This window comes from Meles meles, chromosome 11 (genome assembly GCF_922984935.1).
Source record: "Meles meles chromosome 11, mMelMel3.1 paternal haplotype, whole genome shotgun sequence".
In the NCBI taxonomy this organism is placed as follows: Eukaryota; Metazoa; Chordata; class Mammalia; order Carnivora; family Mustelidae; genus Meles; species Meles meles.
In genome coordinates this window covers 52,350,201-52,376,506 of record NC_060076.1, presented here as the reverse complement: position 1 = coordinate 52,376,506, position 26,306 = coordinate 52,350,201, and the positions used below count along the sequence as shown (strand labels likewise).

The 26,306-nt window shown below is 34.6% G+C and overlaps 1 protein-coding gene across 8 annotated transcripts in view; it reads left to right on the top strand.

Moving 5' to 3' along the window:
* The window catches only part of CNTLN (centlein), a 299,263-nt gene that overhangs the window by 190,259 nt on the left and 82,698 nt on the right, over positions 1 to 26,306 (top strand). For all 8 annotated transcript variants that reach the window (XM_046023817.1, XM_046023821.1, XM_046023820.1 and 5 more), the window contains 3 exons: positions 6,760 to 6,860; positions 15,153 to 15,244; positions 20,710 to 21,245. In XM_046023817.1, the coding sequence (XP_045879773.1) occupies positions 6,760 to 6,860; positions 15,153 to 15,244; positions 20,710 to 21,245 (729 nt within the window). The remainder of the gene's footprint in view (positions 1 to 6,759; positions 6,861 to 15,152; positions 15,245 to 20,709; positions 21,246 to 26,306) is intronic.

Below are 26,306 nucleotides of genomic sequence, written 5' to 3'. Positions count from 1 at the left end.
TGGATTTTGAGCCTTGTCTTAGGCATAGAGATTACTTAGAAAAAAAGAATACACACAAAGGTCAGTGGAACAGGATAGAAAACCCGAAAATAAACTCATAGTTATATGGTTAATTAATCTTCAATAAAGGTGGAATGAATATTCAATAGGAAAAGGACAGTCTCTTCAAGAAGTGGTGCTGGGAAAACTGGACAGCTACATGCAAAAGAATGAAACTAGACCACTTTCTCACACCATACACAAAAATAAACTCACAATGGATTAAGGACCTAAATGTGAGACCTGAAACCAAAAAATCCTAGAGAAGAACACAAGCAGTAATTTCTCTGACATCGGTCATAGCAACATTTTTCTAGGTATGTCTCCTGAGGCAAAGGAAACAAAAGCAAAAATACTACTGGGACTACATCAATTTGAAAATCTTCTGCACAGCAAAGGAAACAACTGAAAGGGAACTTACTGAATGGGAGAAAATATTTGCAAATGACCTCTTCGATAATATCCCAAAAAATAAAGAACTGATAGAGTTCAACACCCAAAATACAATCCACTTAAAAAATGGGAAGAGGGGGTGTCTGGGTGGCTCAGTGGGTTAAAGCCTCTGCCTTCAGCTCAGGTCATGATCCTAGAGTCCTGGGATCGAGCTCCACATCAGGCTCTCTGCTCATCAGGGAGCCTGCTTTCTCCTCTCTCTCTGCCTGCTTCTCTGCCTTCTTGTGATCTCCATCTGTCAAATAAATAAATAAAATCTTAAAAAGAAAAAAGCCTGTTTAAAAAAAATTGAGGAGAAGACATTAACAGACATTTTGCCAAAGAAGACATCAGATCGGCAACAGACCCATGAAAAGATACTCAACATCACTCATCATCAGGGAAATGCAAATCAAAACTACAATGAGATACCACTTCACCCCTGTCAGAATGGCTAAAATCAAAAATGCAAGAAACAAGTGTTGTGAGAATGTGGAGAAAAAGGAACCCTCCGTACACTGTTGGTGGGAATGCAAACTGGTACAGCCACTGTGGAAAACGGTATGGAGGTTCCTCAAAAAGTTAAAAATAGAATTGCCTTATGATCCGTTAATCCCACTACTGGGTATTTATCCGAAAAATACAAAAACACTAATTCAAAGGGGTACGTGCACCCCACTGTTTATTGCAGCATTATTTACAATAGGCAGGATATGGAAGCAACCCAAGTGTCCACCAATAGACGAACTGATAAAGAAGGTGTGGTATATAAATTTATATAAATAATAAATATATTTATATACCATACCTTCTTTATCATATATTCTATATATAGAAATATCTGAGATATGTATACACACATATATAATGGAATATTAACACGTGTGTGTATATACACACAACTTCTTTATCAGTTCATCTATTGATGGACACTTGGGTTGCTTCCGTATCTTGGCTATTGTAAATAATGCTGCAGTAAACATAAAGAAATGCAATAAACACATAGAAATATGTGAGATACACACACACATAGTATTAAAGCACAAAACAAATATACACAACAAATTAAATAAGGAAACTGGTTATTTCTGGGGAGGGAGGAAAGGTCGAATATTGTAAGAGAGGATATTATTTACAGAACATTTTTTTCACAAAAATAAAGCTTTGAATTAAATATGACATAATATTAATGTTTTTAAACCCAAATGTTTGGCACATTAATGTTGGTTATATTACTCTCCGTACTTTTGTTATGTTTGAAATAGTCTTTCTGTTTTCAAAGACCCAGTAAAGCCACTTCTAGTTGAAAACACTAAAGAGATCTTACATATAGGCACATATGTTCACTATAGCATTATTGATAATTATAGAAAATGGAAAGCAACCAAAATAGCAGATGCTATAGCTATATAGCCAAAAGTTCCAAGAACTTCAATATAAAGGAAAATTATTTTAATTAATAGATTACACCATATTTTCAAACCATACACAAAAATCGATTCTGGATGACTGCAGGCTTAGTTGTAAGGATGAAGTAATAGAGCTTTTATTTATTTTATTGTGGGGGGGGAGAAGAAAGGAGGGAGAAGAGGCAGAGGAAGAGAGATAATCTTAAGCGGGCTCCACACCCATCTCAGAGCCTGATGTGGGGCTTGATCTCACAACCCTGAGATCATGACCTAAGCCAAAATGGAGAGTTGGATACTTAACCAACTGTGCCATGAGCAGCCCCATGTTAAGTAATAGAGATTTTAGTGGAAAACACAGAACATCTGTTTGTGTAGTAGACAAAGGTTTCTTAAAACATTAAATATAAACTAAAAATTGATAAACTGGACTGTATTAGACCCAAGAGCCTCTGTTTATCAAAAGATGTCATTAAATGACTTAAACGGCAACATTCAGAGTGGCAAAAAGATATTTGCAGTATATATGTCTACCAGAAGACTAGCATCCTGAATATCTAAAGAATTCCTATGAAAAATTAAGTAAAGGTAGAGATAATAGAAAAATGAACAGAACACTTGAGTAGATATATCATGAAAGAACACATCCTAAGGGCCAATGGACATATGAAAAAGTGCTCTATTCAGTTTGTCTTTTTCTAGTTTTAGTAATTGGCAGCTTCATTGTAGATCTTTTTTTCTTTCTAATATAAGCATATAGTGCTATAGAAAGCCACATAAGCATTTTGTTAGCCCCTCACATTTTGAAATGTACTTTAATTTTTTGTAATTAAAAATTTTTTATTTCCTCTCGGAATCTTTAACTAGAGAAAAAAGGTTCTGAAAGTTTTAAGTTGGGGTATTTCCTCAGACATCTTTCTGGTATTGATTTCTAATTTAATTTTATTGTGGCCAAAAGATACTTCTAATGATTTAGATCTTTTTAATTTTGCTGAGAATTGTTTTATGGTCCGGCATGTGGTTTTATCTTAGTGAAAGCTCCAAGGTACTTGAAAACTGTTATTGGGTAGAATGTTTTATAAATGTCTATTAGGTCAAATTTTTTCATAGTGCTTTTCAAATATTCTGTATCCTGTTTTCCATTCACTTTCTCTATTGATTGCTGAAACAGGTTTTTTAAAATCTCAGTTTAAATTAAGTTTTCAGGTTTTTAACGACTGTTAGTGCATGTTTCAAGTTTCCTTTACCAGAGACTTGTTTATCTCTACTCATTAGATGTCCCTTTTGAATTCTTTGTTGAATGCTCCTGGTGATCAACAAACATTCTCCTCTCAAGCTAGCTGGTCCCAATCCTATGTAAATTGTGGGAATAGTTCCTTAAAGGAACCTGTTGTTCTCTGCCTGTCTTGTTTAATTTGGTCTTGCATATATGCAACAGAGTATTTAACTGTAGAATCAAAATAATGCTTATGCAGATTTCTTTAGCTATTTCTTTTTGTAGATCCCTTCTCTGGGAACTATGTGCCACAAATTCCATCATTTCAGCCTTCCCAAATTCCAATCTCTTTTTCTTCATCTCAGCAAAGCCATTGTGTTTTTCTTGGGACCCCTCTCCCTGCATTGCGGTCTGGAGAATGGCTCCTGGCAGAAATCTCAGCTATCATTAGGGCGCTGTTTGTTAATTTCCTTTCTTTTTGGGATCACAGTTCTTTGCTGCCTGTTACCCAGCATCTAAATACAGTTGTTTCATATAATTTGTCCAGTAAGACGTAGACTTTGATTGTGGTCCTTCACAGTGTCAGAAACAGAATGGGTGGGCAGTTAAGTCAGTCAGTAAATAGCCAGTGTTCATCCTATAGAAGGGTGCCAACTCTAACAGCCCCTCCTTTAAGCATCCATTAAGATGTAGTTTGTTGGTGCTTAGTTTGACTCAAGAACAGTTGGTCTCTAATATTCATGTATACTTACTAAGAGTAGGGACTGTGTCCGTTCTTTCAAGACAAAACAAAACAAAACAAGCCATAAGTATAAAATACCTCTAAATAAGCAAGAAATAACACTTCCAACAAAAGTCCTGGTTTGGCTACATTAGTGTTCTGAAAGGCGAGGAAAACTAAGTTTGAAATGAGCTACATCTGTGTTTTTCTTTGTTGGGGCCATCTTATTTCAGAATGTTCTGTGTTCTTAGCTGAATAAAGCACGAACCTAGTCCAAACTTAATTGCTGTGTGGATAGGTGTATGTGTGTGCATGTGTGTGTGTGTGCTCCTCCCAGCAATCTGGAACCTACCTGAAAAACTACAGATATAATCATAGAATCCAGATTTTTTAAAATCCTTATGTATGTGTATTTATGTTTATATTAAACACATAAGTACACACACCAAACTGTAAACATCAATTTTTCAAGAAATGAGTGAAGAAAAGCAGAGACTACTTGTTTTTTAATATTTATATTAAGTATAAATATAAAATATACATTTCTTAAAATATTAATGTTATAATTGAATAATTTTATAAAGTAAAATATAAAATTATAATAAAATATAAATATGTTTCTTATATTGTTGAATACATAAGAGTTTAGACCTGCTTTATCTTCCTGGTAAATTGTTCCTTTATCATAATGTAATGACCATTGTTATCTTTAATATTTTTTCTTAGTGTATATTTTATTTTGTATGCCTCTTTAAAAAATCCTTCTCTTACCTTAGATTACATGCATTTTATTCATTTCTTTTTTTTTACCTCTTCTGATTTGTAAATTTTATATTTGTTTTCCATTCTTTAAATGCTTTTTCTTGAAATTATACGTCATTTATTTGACGAATTGGCACCTTTTTCTTCTCCAACAATACAGGGGTCTTAAAATACTGTAACTCTGATCCTTTCCTTGATCTTACATCATTTTGTTGTTCAGAAATTTAATTCTACTGTATTCTGTCTCTACCTTCATTTGGATATTGTTATATTGACTTTATGTGATAAATGTTGGTTTACTTCCAGTTTCACGTTTATAGATGCCTTTTCACCATCACTGCCTACCTAAAATATATTCTCTAATAGTTCTTTCATCTAAGATCTATTAATAGTAAACCTTCGAATGTTGAAGATACTATTTTTCTTCTGACCTTTCTTGTTGCTGTGAGAAGTCTCTGTCACTCCAAAGCTCTGTAATTGTTAAGTAATATCTCTTCTCAATATTGTTGATTTGAAGATACCCTCTTTTTCTGTGGTGTCCTGCAGTTTCCCTCTGTATAGTGTTATTTTTTCTTTTTGCAGTTTGACTTGCTTAATCTATTAATTCACATTTTTTTCATCAGCTCTCAGTTTTCAGCCATTATATATAAAAGGTTTATTTATTTGAGAGAGAGAGAGAGAACTTGCGCAGGGGGAGGGAGGAGCAGGGGGGAGGGGAGGAGAGAATCCCAACTAGGCTCCATGCTCAGTGCAGACCCCTACGCAGGGCTTGATTTCATGACCCTGAGAGCATGACCTGAGCAGAAATCAATGAGGCACCCCTCTCCTTGAATAGTTTCTGAGATGTCTGTTGGGCTTCTCATTCAAATGACTTTATATATTGTTACGATTTTCCTTCTTTTTCTTAGTGTTGTCTTTAATTTTACCAGTTTCCATTAGCTTTGTCTGTATACTGTTTAACACATTCGTTGAGTTTACAGTCAATTACTATGTTTTATAAAAATAAATGTTTTGTCCCCTTTTTTCCTTTTTTTCAACAGTTTTAAAACTCTAATTCTATAAAAACTCATCCTGAATTGTTCTGTTATTTTCAATTCCCTGTTGTTCATTCTCTCATTTTGGCGGGGTGTTATTTAGACTGTCATTCATGAACTTATTCATGAGCTTATATAATTATATGAATTATATATTGAATGAACTTATTCATATAATTGTTCTTATCTGCAAATTTAACTTTTTTTGAGTTTTATTTCCTGTGGTCTTCTTTCTCCTATCCATTCTCTCAGTTGTGGAAGCCTGTCTGTAATGGATGATTGTGTCTGCCTGAACTCTCCATCTGCCTGAACTCTCCAGTGGACACTGGCCATGAACCAGTTTTTACATTACTGTCAATTCTTTAGATCTCTGCAAATGTATGTGGCTTGATTTTTGGAACCAGTTAGTATAGGCTTTCCTCTTTTTAATGAAACTCCAGCCAGTTAAACTGCGATATTTGTGTCATACTGAGCAAATTTTTGTCTCCCATCTTGCTGCAGTTAGCCCAGTTTTATCTCTCAGCCATAGACTTGGGCATAAACTCCCATCCCCATTCAGGTCTGAAGGTCTGAGGTCTCCATGGGTGATATTTGATCCAGTGTCTCATTGCAGTAGTTCAATTCCATTTTACTAGTAGGGGTTCTTTGTCTTTTATTAGCGTCTAGAAACGTACTCTTTTTGCTTTCAGTATGTGTATTAACATTACATACCATGATTTTTACATGGTATATCTGTGTGTCAAGAAGTGGTTGAGTAGGGGTACCTGGCTGGTAGTCAGTATAGCATGTAATTCTTGAAATTGGGCTATAAGTTTGAGCCCTACAGTGAGTGTAGAGAGTACTTAGAAATAAAATCTTAAGGAAGAAGGTGGTTGGGTAACTCAATACCTTATTTTTTTTATCGTATATTCTATGTTTTAAGTAACATATTTACTTAGATAAATTTAAAAATCACTTAAGACATTTTACTTCCTAGATTCTCATTAAAATTCAATTTTAATTGTTAGGATTTGTTAATAGTGGTATGTTTTTATTTTACTACTATATAATTCATATTTTCTTAAATATATTTACTATCTTTATCTGTTTGCTACATTATTCCTTAACTTATACATTTTAAATAATCACTTATTTTGTTAATTTTCATAGGATGAATCTTCAAGAAGAATTGGATAAACTTAAAGTACGTATATCTGTTGATAAGGCAACAGTACAAGAATTGAATATGTGTATGGCAGAGAAGAGAGAAGGTACATTTTCTTGTGAAACTAAATATTTATTACAGGCATTTAAAAATTATCTAGTTCTTGATGTTTTGTTTTCAATTTCTTTTTTTTTTTAATATTTTATTTATTTATTTGCCAGAGAGAGATCACAAGTAGATAGAGAGGCAGGCAGAGAGAGAGAGAGAGGGAAGCAGGCTCCCTGCTGAGCAGAGAGCCCGATGTGGGACTTGATCCCAGGACCCTGAGATCATGACCTGAGCCGAAGGCAGCGGCTTAACCCACTGAGCCACCCAGGCGCCCCTGTTTTCAATTTCTTATAAGAATTTTATCCTTGTCCCCCCGCTTTCTACCACTTTACTTATTGATATGTCATTAACATTTTTACCTTACATGAGAAAATCAAATAGAATACCTAAAAGTCAGCATTATAATTCATTAAAAATTCTAAAGAGATATTTGATAAGAGGAAAAGATGTTTGTTTTTTGATTCATTGATAAGGTTTTCCTAGTTATGTTTTTTCAAAGTTGTATAAGTTATATAGTTATTATACTCAATATTAATAATTCATTCATATTTTCATTTGATATTACATTTTTCTGGAGCTCATTTAGTTCTCATCTATTGTCCTAGAATCAAAATCATAGAGTTAAAAGGAAACCTGGAGAGCTGCAAATCTGTCACCTGCCTAACCACTAGCCTAAAATTGTTTGGTAAAAGGAATATAACTGTTCCAATTGAAGGGTTATTCCTTTGTTAAAATCAAGATAACTGTATTTATATGAGACTTCAGTCCATGCAGTGCATTAGAAAAAAGTAATTAAGTTTGATAGGACAGAATTTCTTCCTATTTTGCTTCACTATAGCTGCATTGTTACCACTGTACTTTTTAGGCATTGACAATTTATAATAATTAACTTAGAAATTTATACTTAATAAGTTTTCATATACCGCTCATCTGCCTGTTGTCCCAATTACTGTTGTTGTTCCAATTGCTCTTAGTTAGGTCACTGGTGATTTATCAAAGCCGGTGTTTCACATCATCTATTTTATACCACTGATTTATATCATATTTCAAGCTTACTCCTTCACTGGTTTCTGAAACACTGGTTTTCCTTTGTTTTACCTTCTACCACTCTACTGTGCTTGCCTCTGTCTTCTCTGATTCTTTCACTGAAACTTCCTTCCATTTATTCCTAAGATCTAAGATTTTATCCTTAGTTTACTTTTCAAAAATAATAACTTTATTGTTCCTGGAAAAATTATACACACTTAGAAATAACTGAAGCAATAAGAAAGACTAAAAAAGACATAGAAGAACATCCTAATTCACAAACACTTAAATATCCAAATTTCAATCTTAAATAATTATTGAATCAAACATCTCTCAATACTTATAAAGAAAGAAGCCTAGTTAGATAAATTGTGGGAAAAGAAAACCATAATGTATGCTACTTTTTATTTTAATTTTTATTTATTTTTTTTAAGATTCTATTTATTTATTTGACAGACAGAGATCACAAGTAGGTAGAGAGGCAGGCGGAGAGAGAGGGGGGGAAGCATGCTCCCTGCAGAGCAGAGAGCCTGATGTGGGGCTCGATCCCAGGACCCTGAGATCATGACCTGAGCTGAAGGTAGAGGCTTAACCCACTGAGCCACCCAGGTGCCCCAGTATGCTACTTTCTAAAAAGATACTTATGTGTTATTTTGTTTGGTGCCAACCAAATAAAAAGAAACAGATGTAAATATGAAGGACTGTTGAACTTTAGGTAAATGTTTCATTACTTCAGTAAGTATTAATTTCTAAAACTTTCCTCCAAGATTAAAAAGAAAGGTACTAAAAACATTGAAGATGCAATTACTTTGTATTTTTAAAAGTATATATTTCAATTTCAGGGCATGTTAAAAATTAATTCTTTGCCATGCAAGATGAAAATAACGTTGTTTTTTTTTAAAAAAAAAAAAACATTTTATTTTGTTTCCCTCTCAGCTTGAGTCTTGTTCATATTGTAACAATGATATGGCCAGTTTTACCATCTTATTTTTATATACAATGGACTCAGTACTCATCACGTTTTTTAAAGCCATAGGCTTTCTATCCATGAGTTCTTTATTTTTACTTTTTGGTTAGCAAGATATAACTGAAACTATTTTTTTTTTTCAAGAAGGATTCAAAATAGCCATATTTGTAAGAACTTAGATGTTTGAAAATTTGTTTCAACAGTCTTTATAGTCAATGAATAAATTGGCTGGGTATAGTTTTATCATTTCACACTTTTTTTTCCCCTCAGACCTTTCCAGATACTACTCATTTTTAGAATGGAAGGTTACTATAGAGGTGTATTATGTAGAGGTGTCTGGTTTTCCTTCCACCCTGTGCCTCACTCCGTTCTTTGGATGTGACTTGCTTTTGCTATGTGAATTTTTAGTTTGTTCCCCTTGATGTTCAAAAATTTAAATAAAATGATATACTTCTTGATATACTTTGTTCTAAATCATATTTTTGGATTATCCATGTAATTTATAATTTGTCAATTAAGATATCCTGTATTACAAGGTAATGTATTTTTGCATGTTCCATTTTTTTATACTCTAATTCAAGGATATCAGTTGTCTTTAGTTTGGTTACTTTTCATCTGGGTTTCATGTATATCTGTTTAATTCTTTAGTCTTTGTCTTTTTCTTCTGCATTCAGTTTATCTAAAGACTTTTCCTTCATTAATATTTCAATTTTGAGTGCTCTCCTTCTCTCTCTCTCTCTCTATATATATATATATGTATATATATACACACATATATATTCTTCCCTTTGTTATTTTTAATATTTCTATTAAATCTACAGTGATGTTTTCCAATTCTTAATTTTTTGCTTCAATTCTTAAATTCCCACTTTCTTTTTCCTTTTTAAGTCTTATTATTGATTTTCTGAGCTTTTTTATTAAATTCAGGTTTTTGACAAGTTCTTTCTTTGATTGTGTTTTCTTCCAGACGGGATTTTAAGTCTGTATTTTCTTAAACACCTACTAGAGAGTGTTTCCTGTTCTGGAAGGGGTGATCCTGGAGATTTACACTGATATTTGGCTTTACATGACACCAACCTGGTGGTTCTTATCTTTACTAAGAACAACTGCTGCTGCTCTTCATTCCTTCCTTTAGATCCCAATTTACATTTGGTGTCAGTTTCTGTTTTTCTAAAGGACTTCCTTTAATATTTATATACTGCCCATCTGCTGGTGATGAATTCTTTCAGCTTTTATAGACCTGTAAAAGCAATCTTTATTTTGTCTTCATTTTTGAAAGACCTTTTCACTGAGTATAGAATTCTTCGTTGGCAGGGTTTTTTTCTTTTGATAGTTAAAAAAATGTGCTCTACTATCTTCTGACTTAAAATGCTTCCAATGGTAATTCTCCTGTCACTCTTATCTTTTTGCAAAGATACATAACATGTAATTTTTTTCTACTCTTTGCTCTCGGGAAAAGGAACTATTCTTGGGCCTGTGTGAATTTTGAGGATTGTTTCCTCTAATCCTTTTAGGTGGTTCTTTTCTGGGGTTGTTTATACACATTTGTGTGCTGATCAGTACTTAGCTGGAGACTTGAGGGGGGCCCTCTATAGATCTTCAGAGCTCTCCCTATCTCTGATTTGTGTTCTCTGGTACTTTACCCTGCAAATCCGAGCTTCCTTGGCCTCCCTGGACTCTGGGGTCTGTTACTGCAATTGAAGATCACCAGACTCCATTTAGTCCTTCATTTTAGTGGCTGTGGCCTGGAAGCTCTCTAGGCAGTGCACGGGAGCAATGATTGAGTTCACTCCTTTGTTTGCCCTCTCTCAGGGATGACTACCTTCCATTGTCTCATGCCCAGTATCTGAGAACCATTTTTTTTTTTCATCTATTTTCTCTAGTTTTAGTTCCACATGGACAGGTAAATCTGGTACCCTGGTACTTACTTTTATTGTCATTGAACATGTTTTCCCTGGATTAAAATTCCAAATCTCTATGAAGAGTAACCTTTTTCCATGTACCAGGTGTATTTTTTTATTTCTTGCTACCTGTTTTCCCCTGGCTATTTTTTCAAAGATTTCAAAATTTATGCATGTTTTTAGAAAAAACTCATTACCTTTCCTCTCAAGTCAGTTCTGTCTCCTCTTACTTCCCACATGAGCACCTTAAGCCCCTACCACAGTAAATTCCTCTTTACTGAAAATTGCAATTCATACTGTAGTGAATCTCTTACAATCCCATAATATCTCTGTTAGGAGCTCAGCTGAGCTGGAGAGAGCTGAGCTGCCAGGTGTCCACATAGCTGATTTAAGATAATAAGCCAAAGTGAAAGTAACAGTCAAGCCTTTAATCACTTACCATGTAAGCAAGAGGCTAACGTGGAGAAAGTGCCAACTCCCTCTGTTCTGTCTTCCCCCTAGAACTGCACACCAGTTGAGGATCAGATGGATCTGCACAGACAAAATGTTGTCTTACAGCCAAAGGAATCTTGAGCTAAAGTCTCCTGCATTTTTATTGACCTGGGTCTTGGGGGAGAAGGAAAGGGGAAGGTGAGAGAGGAAAAGTACTGAGTACTGAGTCAGATAGATGGAAGAAAAATGTTACCTCCACCTCAGCCACCAAATAAGGAGTTCTTGGCAGAGGCACATGAAGAAGGCCTTAGCCAAAGGGCTGCCAGTAAGGAGGTCTTCACATGGAGTCTTAGTGGAGGCACTTAGACTTGGAACACAGATATGGATAAGAATGTGGTTGGCCAGAGGGAACTTTAGCCTGTGACTGTAAGTCCCTTCAGGGACCATAGTCCATTAGCCATGTACCAGGTCCGGTTGGGGAGGTCAGCTTTCCGTCATGAGGCATACCAGGTAAAGCATATAATACTTATGATCAGGCCTGAAAAATCAATTAAAAGATGAGGTTTGGAGCAGGAATCCTTGGTCTTTATCACAAATGCATGAGTATGTTCATAAAAACACTGTTTATGGTGTTCTTCATTGACAACTGAAGGCCTGTTGTGAAAACGCACTCATAAACAACAGCAAGCGCGTTTTTTTCCCTTTTTGTACATGGGTGTGTGGATTGGCTGAAGCAGTCCTTGCTATGGGTCATCTAGTCCAGCTCTTTCTCAGGCTGCAGGTAGAATTTACTCTGCTCCATGTGTCTATTTCTGGGCTACAAAGGGACAAGTATGAACATACAGAGCCTCTTAAGCCTAGATTTGAAACTGACATATCGTAACTTCTATCCACATTCTTTGGCTAAAATAAGTCATTTTATTAAATACAGCTAGCGACAACTCATATGTCTTTATCTGTATGAGTTTCTATGGTGGGTTGGGGGCATATTTCAGACTTGTTAGGCCCTCACCCATAAATTTTCTGGAAGTCCTATTGTCCAGCTGCAAGTATCAAATAAGTGTCATATTTTTACTTTCAGAGATTGTTAGGAACAGGCATGACAGTCACACCCAGAGGCTTAATGTCAATATCTTGGATTTGGCTTTTCCTGCCAGCATGTCTGGGTTAGCTCCTTTATATGGTGAGAAACACTTTCATTTCCGACCCTGAAAGTACTGGAACGTATGTACTTCCCTATGCCCGTGGCTGCTCCTTTCTGAGCTCAGTTCTTTTCTCTAGAACCTATTCAAATGCAGCCAGTAACAATCAGCCCATTTGACACTGGAACTTCCTCACTCATTGTTACAAATTTATCAGCTACATTTTTTGTCTTCCATGTTATGTCAGATGGCAGTTTGCCAAATGTTTGCCACTATATAACACAGGTCGCCATTTTCTCAGCTCCTGGAACATTCTTTGGAACCCACCACCAAGCCCCCAAATCAATGCCACATCATTTAGGTTTTTATTACAGCAGTGTTCACTTATCATTATCAATTTCTCTACCTGACGGCTTTAGGTACTGTATAAACAACCACAAAATTTCATTGACTTGCAATAATATACATTTTTTTTGTTGTTGATGGTTTCTGTGGATCAGCTGGAGCAGATGTGCTTCAGGCTGCATTTCTGTTGTTTGTCTGGAGCATGTTGGGCTCACATGAGTCCACATGTCTCAGGCCCAGTGACTATCTGGGCGTATTCTTTTCAAAGTAGATACTGGAAATTTCCATGGGGAGAGGGGAAATACCTAAGTTCTAGGTTTGTAACAGGCACACTCTTATGTATATCCACATTCCTTTGGTCAAAGCATCTCATACGGCCAAGCTCAGCATCAGTGGAGTGGGAATCTGTACTCCACCCATGAAGGCAGAGGAGAGTGGAGTAAGGATTTGCTGACTAATAATCTATCATAGTGTGATATCAGAGTATAAGCCAAAGCATTTGCAGTTTTTCGAGTACCTATAGCTCAAAATACTGAAGCGGCATATTTTAGGGTGGCATTTCCTATAACCCCTCATAACGAGAATAGATTTTTTAAAATAACTTGAGAAAATAGCTAAAAGAATCTACCAGGAGGGAAAAAGGTTGCAGAAGAATTAAATTTGCTCAGGTAATCTAAGAGAATTAAGAGAAAAGTAAAACAGAGAAGGAAGGATAAGTGTAAACAATTATAAATAAGCAATGTTAAAAGAAAGTGGAGAGGAAAGAACCTCCTGGGAAGGAATATAAATCAGAATGAATTTTTATAGTAAAAATAAAATTAAGGCATTTAAAACTAAAACATTAAAAATAAATCTTGAATGGGAGGAGAATCAAGGGGCAGAGCGGGTTTCTTGCTCCCCTCCATCACTTGGTCCTAGCTACTTGAGTATTCTTTGAAAACCTGTGAAGGTAAGAAACTAAAGTTTTCAACAGAAAATCACAAGTGAGCATGGTCAACCCATCTATCAGTGGACTTTTGCGCACACCCAGAAACACAAAACAACAATCAAATTCATTTTTAAATCAGTCTTTGGCATTTATTTTATTGGAGTTATTTTGCTATTTTTAGCATCCTATGCTCTTTGAGCATAGAAATAGTTTCTTATTTTTGAGAGTAAATATTTCACTTAGAACTACAGCAGATATTTAAATGACTTGAACAGCTGAATTGTATTTGCATATTATTTCTATATTGCTGAAAGAGTGTTGTAAATGAATTCAGCACCATGGTGTTAGGGGACTAGAAAAAGAAACTTGGGAACCAATAGATTATTATCAAGGTAAAGGTACATATTCCCCAGGTGGCAAATTCTACCTATTCTAGCTTTTATTATCCTTAGGATAGTGTTCTATTTATTTCATGAGTGTGGAAGTTTTAATTGGATATGTCATGTTTCAAAGACAAAAGAAATGCCTAATTCACTCTAACAAACTTGTTAGTCACTGTTTATACCAAGAGGATTTCTACTCTACAGAGAATAATATTGTTTTCTTTTTCCTTTGTTGATAAATCAAAGTTTTACACTGACCTACAGCAGCCAAGCATACTTTAAAGTAAAATCACCTCAGTCTAACACAGATATGTATCCTTTTAGCCTAATGTATTCTTTTTTGCCTTTCTTTTGATTCCTTAAGAAATGCTGTATCCTAAAACTAATTCAGTAAGAAAATGCTAAATTTGTCACAGTAATTTATTTGATTAGAAGACATTTATTTATAAGTTTTAATGTATTTAAATTTTACTAGTATTAACTGAAATTTTATGATTTTTTCCCTTTAATTTTGATACGTTGCTAGTATATTTTTGCTTGGTTGAAAAGGTTTTGGTAGTCAGTGGCATGGTCAGTATAGGAATTGCTTATAGGAACAATTTCACCTCTTATTTGGGTTTCTATGTGTTGTAAAGTGACAGTTTTTCTGGAAATGTGATTTTTATGGTTTACTCTGCCCAGTGCATGATCTTTTACATGAAAAAAAGGTGGTGGTAGGGGCTGTTAAAGTTTCAATCCACCCTAATTCGGTTAGTGTTTGCTTTGTTCAGCAATCACTCTGATCCTCCTGGCAGGGAACAAGATCCAGAGAACAAAACTAGTAGTACTGTATAGATAAGAAGGCAGTGAATTCTGCTTTTAAGGCAAAGGGGGAATAGTCTACAAAAGAATGAAAATAGGAATAAAAGTATAGCATTGTTAACCTGAAGATCTGTTGTACCTTTGAAAATCTTACACTGGGAAAAAAAAAAGACACTACAAAGGTACATAATTATGTGATTGAAAATCTTGGAAAAGGTCACCATTTAGTTCCCAGCCAAATAGTCAGCAATAAAATAGACTAGATTATTCATAATTGAGAAACTTAGAACCCTTTTCCTTAAAATGACAGGCCAGTTTTTCAGCAGTATATGAGGTACCATAATATATTAATTATTTTCTCGCAGAACAACACTGTAGATATGGTGAAGATGATGGGGTCAAGAAGAGTACTCCAGAGAAGAATGGGAAAGAAATGTCCGAGCAGACATTGCAGAAGGTAGTCTAATCTTTAAGATATTGAGCTGAGGAAGTTAAATCTGAATTTTAACATAAAGGATTGTATTTTAAAACGAAGTCTCATGAACTTAAACCTTGTGTAATCCTTAATTTAAATTCATAATTCAAAATCATTCGCTTGCCAAAATGGGTTAAAAAAAATCAATGTTAGTGAAATAAATGTGGAAAACACTTATGCTTCTGTTGACATAGATTAAAAATATCTTCAGAGATGAAATGAAGAACATGACAATGGAAATTATAAAAATTTATACTATATGTGCTTATTAGTTATAAATTCACAGTTTAACTTTAAAATGGGACATGATGAGACTCTGCTATACTTCAAAAAGCATATAGATTTGCAATATTTGAACTATTAAAACTGAGCATAGTTTTAGCTTCAGCGAAGTAAAATGATAATATGTTTGTAATTTAATTTTAAACTTACAAATATACATGACTTATCTCATTTTAGATAGAAATTTATGCCCATATAATTGAGGATCACTCTCCCTGTTTTAACAGAACTACTCATATAAACCCTACAGTGACTTTATATCATCCTATAATTAACAGTAAGATGTTCTTTAAAAATCTTAACATCTATCTTTATAATTTTATACTTAATTCATATTTTTATGTAAATACAAGACCCATTAAGTTGACTTGATTTCATTTTAGCACTCATTATTATTCTTTTTTTAAATTAATTTATTTATTTTTTCAGCATAACAATGTTCATTGTTATCATTATTATTCTTATAAAGAAAATATTTTTTAAGGTTTATCCTATGCCTGGTTATCATTTGCTATGCTGGGTACTCAGATAAAGCTGGAAATACACAAATATATAAACATATATGAACAAAAATTTTTTTTTTAAAGATTTTATTTATTTATTTGACAGAGAGAGATCACAAGCAGACAGAGAGGCAGGCAGAGAGAGAGAGAGGGAAGCAGGGTCGCTGCCGAGCGGAGAGCCCGATGCGGGACTCGATCCCAGGACCCTGAGATCATGACCTGAGCCGAAGACAGCAGCTTAACCCACTGAGCCACCCAGGCGCCCCTATGAACAAAAATATTAATGTGACTACTTATATTTCTTGCATCTGTGACTAGACTTATAGGAAATCTAGTGACTTACAGCAGATGATGTGATCTCTTCTACTTCTAACACTTGCCCAATGTCAGGTAACAAAGGCTGCTGTCTCATTATTACTGAATAACACATAACAGGTTAACACAACATACAGAATAAGAAATGCTCACAGCCATTTATCTTAAGGCAAAATGAGTAATTGAAATAATATATGCATTATCAGCTGGAATGTCAAACAGTTTGCATTAGCTTTATCTTCTTTGTTTCACAGTGACATTTTTGTTTGCTGGGGTTTCTATAATTTTTCTCTCTATGACTACATAATACCATACTACTACCTACTACTTCCTTGGGGTAGAAACCCTAAAGAAATCCATTATTTCATTCCAGCTGCCATAAATGGCTACTACCATAGTCCTGAAAAGCCAAGAGGAATTATTTGCATTGGACTATAACTAACTTGTCACTTTTTAAAAATATTAGCCTAATGCAGTTGTACAAATCACATTTAACCTTTTTTGGGTTTCCTCATTTTAAAAGGATGTATTGTAAAACTCATTCAAAATAGGTTTAAAAGATAGCAACAACATGAAAACAGTGTTTATATAGTAGAAATAAAACATACAAATTTATTTCTAATAATATATTAACGTTTTACACTGTTATGGCATGAATGGCATGAATTGAGTCCCCTCTCACCCAGTTTTATTATGTCAAAGTCCTAATTCCCAGTATCTTCAGAATGTGACGGTATTTAGAGATGAGGTCTTCAAAGAGTTCATTAAGTTAAAATGAGATTGTTGGGGTTTAAACTACCCACTCTGTGGTATTTTCTGATGGCAGCACTAGCAGACTATTACAGACACTTTGCAAAGTCAAGTGTTTTATTTCAGTTTTGAAAGGGGCCATCTTTTTTGGTAAATTATTTAAATGATCAGTACTGGAGGAAAAGTATGCACTTGAGTTGATTTACAGACAAACCAAATGCCTTTAAAAAAATCCCTTGACTTTCTTTCTCAAATATATATTGAAATTTTGCTTTTTGTTTCTGGAGGCTTAACATCAGTTTAACAGTAATTTTTAAGAGTATACCTTGAATGATATCTTAAAGATTTTTTATTTTTATTTATTTGACAGAGAGAGACATTACAAGTAGGCAGAGAGGCAGGCGGGGTGAGGGGGTGGTGGGTGCGGTAGGAGGGTCCCCAATGAGCAGAGAGCCAGATGCGGGGCTCGATCCCATTACCCTGAGATCATGACCTGAGCCCAAGACAGAGGCTTAACCCACTGAGCCACCTAGGCACCCCTTGAATGACATTTTAATATATGTTATGGCCTTTCCTTTTCTCAAGTTTTTACAAGTAGTGTCTCTGGGAGCCCCTGGTTGACTCAGTCATTGAGCATCTGCCTTTAGCTCAGGTCATGATCCCAGGGTCCTGGAAAGGAGCCCTGAATCAGGCTCTCTGCTCAGTGACTTAGCCCTGTCACTCTTCCTCTGTGCTGGCTTGCTCTCTCTCTCTCAAATAAATAAAATCTTAAAAAAAAAAAAAAAAAAAGTAGTAGTGTCTCTGTTTCATTATTTTCCTTCACTTTCAACTTAAATGCAAATAATTTTGACCAGTTTTTATGATTAAACATGGATTCACATTAGGCAGTTAACAGACTTAAACATTTTAAATGTAACAGTCTTAAAACAGACATTTTCCAGTGGTACATAAAATTTTCGTGAGTTGCATCCAAACTTAAATGGATTTTAGGGGCCCCTGGGTGGCTCAGTGGGTTAAAACCTCTGCTTTCAGCTCAGGTCATGATCCCAAGGTGCTGGGATGGAGCTTCCCATCAGGGTCTCTGCTCAGCAGGGAGCCTGCTTCCCCCTCTCTCTCTCTGCCTGCCTCTCTGCCTACTTGTGATCTCTGTCTGTCAAATAAATAAATAAATAATACAAACTTTAAAATAAATAAATAAATAAATGAATGAATTTTAGTCAAAAGAAAAAGATAATCCTAATTTCCAGAATTGAAATCTCATATTCAAGATGTTTGTTACATTTGTTTAACATGTTGATTTACTGAATAATTCAGCAATATTTAGTGTAAGTAATTATATTTCAGCTAAAGTAATTTTATTAAGTAGCTGTTGTGATTAATAATAATGGAGACAATGATGATGATGATGATGATGGTGGTGATAAACTGTTTCGACCTGGCTGTCTACCAGGAACTTTTGTGTGTGATCATATTTAATACTTAAAATCTGCAAGATAAATATTACTATTCCCATTTCACAAATGAGGGAACTTTAAAATAGGTTAAATATTTTACCAGGTTAAGATAACCTGAACTGGAAGTAAGATAGAGACCAGAACAAAATTTAATTTCCCCAAGACCACACTGTTCCTTAATATTTTTATATCAACACTGTCAAAATCAATTTTTTTTAAAAAAAGGTAATTTCTTATTTGCACAAGATAGATTTTAAAAAATACAATCTATTCTGCTTACTCCATTATGGAATCTAACATTCTAAAACATTTAAAAATATACACATGGAAAGTATACTGTTGTTGTAGTTATTAAAACCACTAAGAAACTGCAGAGATTGTAAAAAAGTGATATTTCTTATTTTGTAGTATTTTTTACTAAATAGAGAATAAAATTTGGCATAGAATGATTTTGAAAAAGTAAATGGTTTTTAGCCACAGTTCATGTGTTCTTGAACACTGTATTTTTTGTCACATTATCCAGCTCTTCAATAAAGTATTTGCACTGCAAAGGACCAATAGAATTTCTCTTACAGAAGTACACAGAGATCTGTAATAGTCTGGTACAAACTCTTTCTTCCATATGCCTCTGTTCTGGCTCAAGAATAAGCCCTATAAAGACACAGGTCTAAAAGTAGGTGACTATATCATACTATGGAATCACAAATTTAAATTAGATGAGATCCTTAATATTTGTTTTGGGAAATATCCATGTCCTGAATCAGGATAACCAATTGGTGAAGCTTACTGAATTAAATGAAGGAGGTTGACCTCACAAGAAGAATAGGGGGTGCAGAAGGATAGGTAAATCAGAAATGACTGAAAATTATATCTAGGAAACAACATGTCTTCACCACCATAACTCAGTCCAGTAAGTTTCATCTTGTAGATTTCTGGAATATTTTAAGTTAATGGTTGTCAATACATCAAGTATGTTTGTCCTTTGAAGAATTGTTTTAAAAGTAAAAATTAGTCCATATAATGTTCCAATCATTTAGGTTTCCTACTTGACCCCAGTTCTTTGTTCATCTCCATGGGTATCTGGGTAACTCTTCCCATATGGCTTATAGAATAGTGGGAGGGGCACAAGATCTTAAATTTGAATCCCATTTCGAAGCAGGAAATGTTTACCTCTCTGCATTACTTAAGTTTTCAGAGTCTCTATTTCCTTCTCTGGGAAGATAATTATTGGCTCTACCCACTTCATATGGTTTTGAGATGATCAGAAGAGATCATCTTTATGAAACCATCTTGTAAATGGTGAACTGTACTTTACAAACAATAGTGATTATTTTTCAAGATTTCAATCAAAATCAACTCCTCCTTGAAATTTTCATACTCATGGCTTAGAATTAATTGCCCTGTCCTTTTGCCCAGACTTCTGACACTTAGATCCTATCCTTTATCAGATTTATTTCTGCAAGTGCCTTTCTTTCCAAATAGTTTTTGAAATTTTTAAGGTCAAAAATTGTATGTTTTCATTTCTGTGTCCTACAGTGTGAACAATGCTTATTGAAATGAATGAATGCAATCTTGGAATAATTATAATTTTAAGTTGTTAGACTTTTTTTCAGTAAATGTTTATTATATAAACTAAGGACCTCGTGACTACTAAAATTACATTTTTCTAATTTAGAATAGAACAGCCTTGGTAGATTATATTTTATATACGTAATCATTTTTTCATGTGATTGTTAGATGTTGAAGAAAATTGTTGTTAATAAAGTTTTTCTATGCATCTGTTTTTAGACTTTTTGTATAAGTTGCTTTTCTCTAAAAATATTTCTCACAATAAATAGACTATATAGCCAAAGCACTTGCCTCAGAAAACTCCGCAAAGTTTATTAGCATACTTAGTTCTGTATCACTTTGTGTAGAATTTTAACTTCTTTTACCATCTGTCCTTTATTCAACAGATGTATTATTGCATTTTATAATGTATTTATCTACACCACCTTAGATTTATTTAGAAATTAAGTACTTTAGATTTATTTTGTCCTTGTGCTAAGTGTAATTTTACTTTCATAAATTAGAAATGATCAAAAAATATACAGCAGATTATGGTTTTGGACTTTTAAAAGAATAATTAAACTCTTCTGTTTAGGTTATTGAATTGGAAGATCGGCTAAAATCCTATGAGAAAGGGTCAAGAAAAATAAAAGAAGGGAATAAAAAATTAATGAAAGAAAATGACTTCCTGAAATCCCTCTTAAAACAGCAACAAGAAGATTCAGAGGGCAGAGAAAAAGAACTAGAACAGCTGCAAAGGGGGAGTAAAGAAGTAGAAAAAGATAAAGCTGAACTTCAGGTAAAAATCAGTGAGCTGGAGAGAGAAGTCACTTCCCTAAGGAGACAAGTGGCTGAAGCTAATGGATTGAGAAATGAAAATGAAGACCAGATGAATTCAGTGGAGAAATTGCAGCATTCAGCAGACAAAGCTAAATCTGAGATGGCCGCCATGGAAGTGAGGTCCGGACAATACGATTGTAAGACAACCACGACCAAGGTTAAATTGAAAGCCGCAAAGAAAAAGGGCTCTGTGGGTCGTTACCACACTGTTCTCAATCACTCCATCAAGGTTATGAGCAGTGTGTTTGAGAACTTCAACAAGGACGGCTGGGAGGATGTGAGTGAGAGCGGGTAAGGCTCTCATTAACTTAGCTCTGTGGTGGGGACACTGTGCATATGTAAAGCACCAGCAAATGGAGATTGAATTTCAACTACTGTCGATTTGGTATTCAGAAAAAATACTGTCAGATCCTTTGAAATATCTTGGGAGGTCTTGTTCTGAGCTTATTGACTGAAATTTGCATGCAAAATTAGCCACAACTGCATGAGTATTTGAATAGGTGCCAGGAAACCCAAAAGAAGGCAATGCTTGATTTCTTCCAGTGATGCTATTTTCATGCAGTCATGAGGCTTGAAATTGACAGTTTGGCAGGTTGATTTAATTTGCTGGCCCTTTGCATATTCACCACTGACAGCTAAGGATTCCCAGGCAAGCCTACTAAGTCGGTTTAGTTATCTTGTGACATACCAACCTGGGAGGAGAAACATTTTTCCCCCTTAATTTAGTTAGATAAATTTTGAATGACCCATTTCAGCTTGTTACCAGATGTCTACAAGCTGTTTAACATCCTTTAAATTAAGAACCATCTTCAGTAATTATTTCATGTATGTATTTATGCAAAGTCATTGTACTAACTTTAATTGAATGGTGGTTAAAAATTAGTTCTTTAAAGGTAAAGCTCTATAAATTCCTAGCCCTAAGTTATATAACACCTAGTGAATAGCAACAGGGGAATAGTAAAAATCTATAATACTTCTTTTCCTTACTGCTGGCTATACAGTCGTATACATACTTGAAGCACATCGGTAAAACCACAAAGGCAAATGGATAGTAGAATACATCTTTTTATACCCAGGTAGTAGGGAAGTTTACTGTTGCCAGAATTGCTAACAATTTGAACAATTTTCCATAATTCTGTCTTGTTTTATAATGGCATGTATTTTCCCAAGTTTTTTGGTTTGTTTTTTTGTTTTTTTTTTGTTTTTAATCCCCTACAGAGAACTGTTTTAGATTTGGGATATCCCTAAATAGTGTAGGGGTGGAAGAGTTTTCCTTTCTTCCCTTCAAGGTTCCTTGACTAGTTTAATAATGAAATTGATATAAGACAGATTAACAGGAGGAAAACAAACAGAAGTTCAATAACGTGCATACCTCCTTCCTACATGAGAGAGACCCAAGAAAACTGAGTAAGTCCCCAAATGGGCAAAACCTTCTCCTTAAATACCGTTTTCAGATGAAGACAAAAGAAGATGGGGTCAGAGAGTAAGTCATGGGAGGTTATCAGGAAAAGTACAGTAAATAAGGGGGAAGATTGTTATGCAGACTTAAGTCATTGTCTTCTTCATGACAAGAATTTTTAGAGACTTAGAGTCATCCATTTCTTCCTGGTACAAGGAAGGCAGTACACTTGCAAATGGAGATTTTCCTTATACATGTAAATGTCTCTTACAAAAAAGTAATGTCTGCTTGATTTCCAGAACTTGTTCTGTGTTTGCAGTTTCTTAAAAGTAATTCTTATGCCCAAGAGACATATTTTGGGGTGGCAAACTCTCTTCCCCTGTAATCGCACCTTTGAAACTTCCCCGAGAAGTTTCACAGGCCAGAGGCTAAGCTGATAGATTGCTCTGGATCTCAAGGAACCAGTCACTGTTCTGAGGATAGGTAAGTTTAGTTAAACAGTTGTGTATTATTTCAGGAGGTTGGTCTTGCAGCTGGGCTCCCAAAGTTAGAACTATTTTGTGTGAAAAATCAGTCATTTAAAAAGGCATTCCTGTGGAAGCAAAATTACAACAAAAGTTAATGATTAGAGCAGACTATAAACCCAGTCTGAGTCGTGAGGTCAGCCAATAGAAAGAAGACCTTTCTAGGCAGAGGGGCTGAAGCATCTTCTGCAGTTTAAATAAGTCTGATGATATCATTGGTTGTTTAGGTAAACGTTTTGAGTTGCCCACATAGCAACAGGCATGAAGATTATCTAAACATGAGCTTTTGTGGTGGTTTCTTTGATATTTGTATCAAGTGACCTAGCTTTAGTTTGCAGGACTTATGGAGGAAAGGCAGCTTTAGAGCTCAGTGATTCCAAGTCAAAAGTATAAACATTAGTTTGGAGAGTCATAGCCAAATATTTGAGGAAACTAGAAGAATTCAGGGTTCAGTACAGTTTATAGACAAACAACAAACCCTTGAGGCAATTAATCAGAACTTGAATCTAATAGCCACAAAGGTAGGTTATTGAAATATAATTAAGCTCTTTCAAGTCACCCTAATTTCCACTAAAGGTAGTGAAAATAAGCCTAATTTCAATAAACTTGGCTTGATTATTTACGTTAAGTCCAGCAAATAATAGTGATTGACCATATAGGCTCTTCTTAAATCTACTTTACTGGAATTTTTCATAAGGAGTTTCAGATTGAAATTTCAAAGCTTCTCAAGACCAAGATGCCAGTCCAATGATTTGCCACCAGACTTGCCTGCAATAGCTGTAGATTTGGGTAAATTTCTCTCTTCTTGAGGTCCCCAAAATGTCCTGAGGTTTCTTCACCTGCCAAGAAGGGACCTTCCTTACCAGGAAAAGCTGCTAGGGTACCAGGCTGTTTTCCCAAAAAAGTTTTATTGGTTCCATAAAGTCATCTTAGTTCCTAAAAGCTGTCTGGTCATATCTGAGTCTATGTAAGCTTCTCTCAAATAGGACATGCCAGTCAAAACCTTGGTAATATACCCAATATTCCCAATTCTGTCATGTTACAAGAGAACAGATTCTTGTTGAACTTATGCAAAAAAAAAAAAAAAAAAAAAAGATTTCCATGAAAATATAAGAATATTTACTAAGAGTTTCCAAATTCTGGAGGGATTACCTAGGGAGAAAAAGATAAATGTTTCCATTTGTTTACAAAAGGCGCATTTTACCAAATTGTTGTAAGTCATTGTTAGCTTAAGAGAGGAAGTTTTCTTAAATCTAGAAGAGTAAAACATTAAAAAACATTAATGATAAAACAAAGTCACAAAAATTATAATCATTCTCATCAGTTCATTAAGTCCCATGTTACTAATTTTTGTTCTGCTTGAATCAATTTTTCTATTAGTTCTGGAAACTCTTACCCAGTTCAGTTTTATGATCTTAAAGTTATAAGAAATGGGTATTTTAGAATATTTTCCATGAGTCTTCTTGGAGATTAAGCATTTTCCAAATATTACTGCAAAAGTTTAAGAGTAGGGGCACCTGGATAGCTCAGTTTGTTATGCGTTCAACTCTTTTGTGTGTGTATGTGTGTTCAACTCTTGATTTCAGCTTAGATCATGATCTCAGGGTCAAGGGCATGGACCCTCCCTTAAGATTCTCTCTCCCTCTTCCTCTGCCCCTCCCCCCTTTCCATAAGCTTGTGGTCCATCTCTCTTTAAAAACAAACAAACAAACAAAAAACTATTAAAATTTCAAAGTAAAACAAGAACTGTGTAAAATGACAGAGTTAAAAATGGCCATGGTTAACCATCTGCTGAGAGTTCATTACAATGCAATTGACAAGGAAATTTGGTTATTTCTGTGGTATACATACTTCAGGATAATAACTAGAATTGTAAGTAGTAACATTATACCAGGACAAATCAGATTTTTAGGAATTTCATGCAAATTCCAGAACACTTAAATTGATACTTTTATCTACAAAAATATAATCAAATAAGTTTAACATCACATTTTTGACAATATTTCTCATGTAACTTAATGAACTAAATCAACCTAATTAGGTTAGTAACTTTTGAGATGTTCCAAGGATCATGTTTAATATCTTAGAATTTCTTCTGGGTCAGAGACTTCATTTAGAATTTGATTTTGGGAAGTTTGTCAAAAATATTGAAAGGTTTTGGACACTTGACTAAATAGGATCATAGTTTACCATGAGCTAATACTTAGTTACCTATTTAACCAACACTACAAAGGCTTCACAGGCAAATACAGAAGCTTACACAGTGCTCATCAAAACTTAGCCATTTTTATATCGAAAGGACTAGATTTACATAAGTAATAAAAAACTTGATTATAAAAATAATGAAGCACAGGGAATTATTTTGATTAAAAACCAAAATCTTTGCTTTCAGGGTACATTATTTTAAAAGGTAAAGAACCTGTCATAGTCTCTTACCAAGAATACACCAATAGTCAAGAAAATGTTGTCCTTTTACCAGAGAAAAAAATCAAACTGAAAAGTTATAGTAACTTACTTCTGATATTAAAATTCACTCAATGAAATGAATTCCAATCTTAGCCAGTCCTAACCATGCATTAGTTCCATTCTAAAGATTCCCTTCCACAAACTTTCTACAAGTTTCAGGTTTGTCTACAAGTTTCTTCTTTCCCATTTATAATTAATCGGTTTTACTTTGGGACATACTTTCTTTCCTTCAACAAAATGCATTTCTAGTCCATATACCTTTTTTACTGAAAACACACATCCTACTTTTCTTACATTCAGAGATAATTTTCTTATTATTTCTAGTAGTTTTAGTTACATTTACTAATTAGAATTCTTAACCCTTAGAAACCTTAATTTCGGATGCCTGGGTGGCTCAGTTGGTTGAGCAACTGCCTTCAGCTCCGATTGTGGTCCCGGGGTCTGGAATTGAGTCCCGCATTGGGCTCCCTGCACAGTGGGGAGTCTGCTTCTCCCTCTGACCCTCCACCCCGCTTTGCTCTCTCTCTCTCTCTCTCTCATTCTCTCTCTCTCAAATAAAATCTTAAAAAAAGAACCTTAATTTCTAGTGAAAACTAAGTAAGCAATTGTGAACTGTGTTACACCAGCATTCTTTAGATTGCCAAATTTATAATTATATTCCCTAATTTCTACAAACGTACGCCCCTCCCCTTTTTAAAAAATAGTGCATTCTTTCAGTATGATACAAGACATGCTTACTAACAGATTCACATAATTGTTTAATTCCTGTGTAATATGGAGCTGAAAGTAGATAAGCCTATGTTCAGTAATTATTTTATCTTATTTGGAAATGATCTAGATGGTGAATTTTCCACCATTGAATTTAACTTAGCTAAACTTTAAAGTTTCAACTTACCAAAGGTATTTGGAAAACTGTTTTAAGTACATATATCATAAAATATAATTTCCATTAAAAAGTTTACC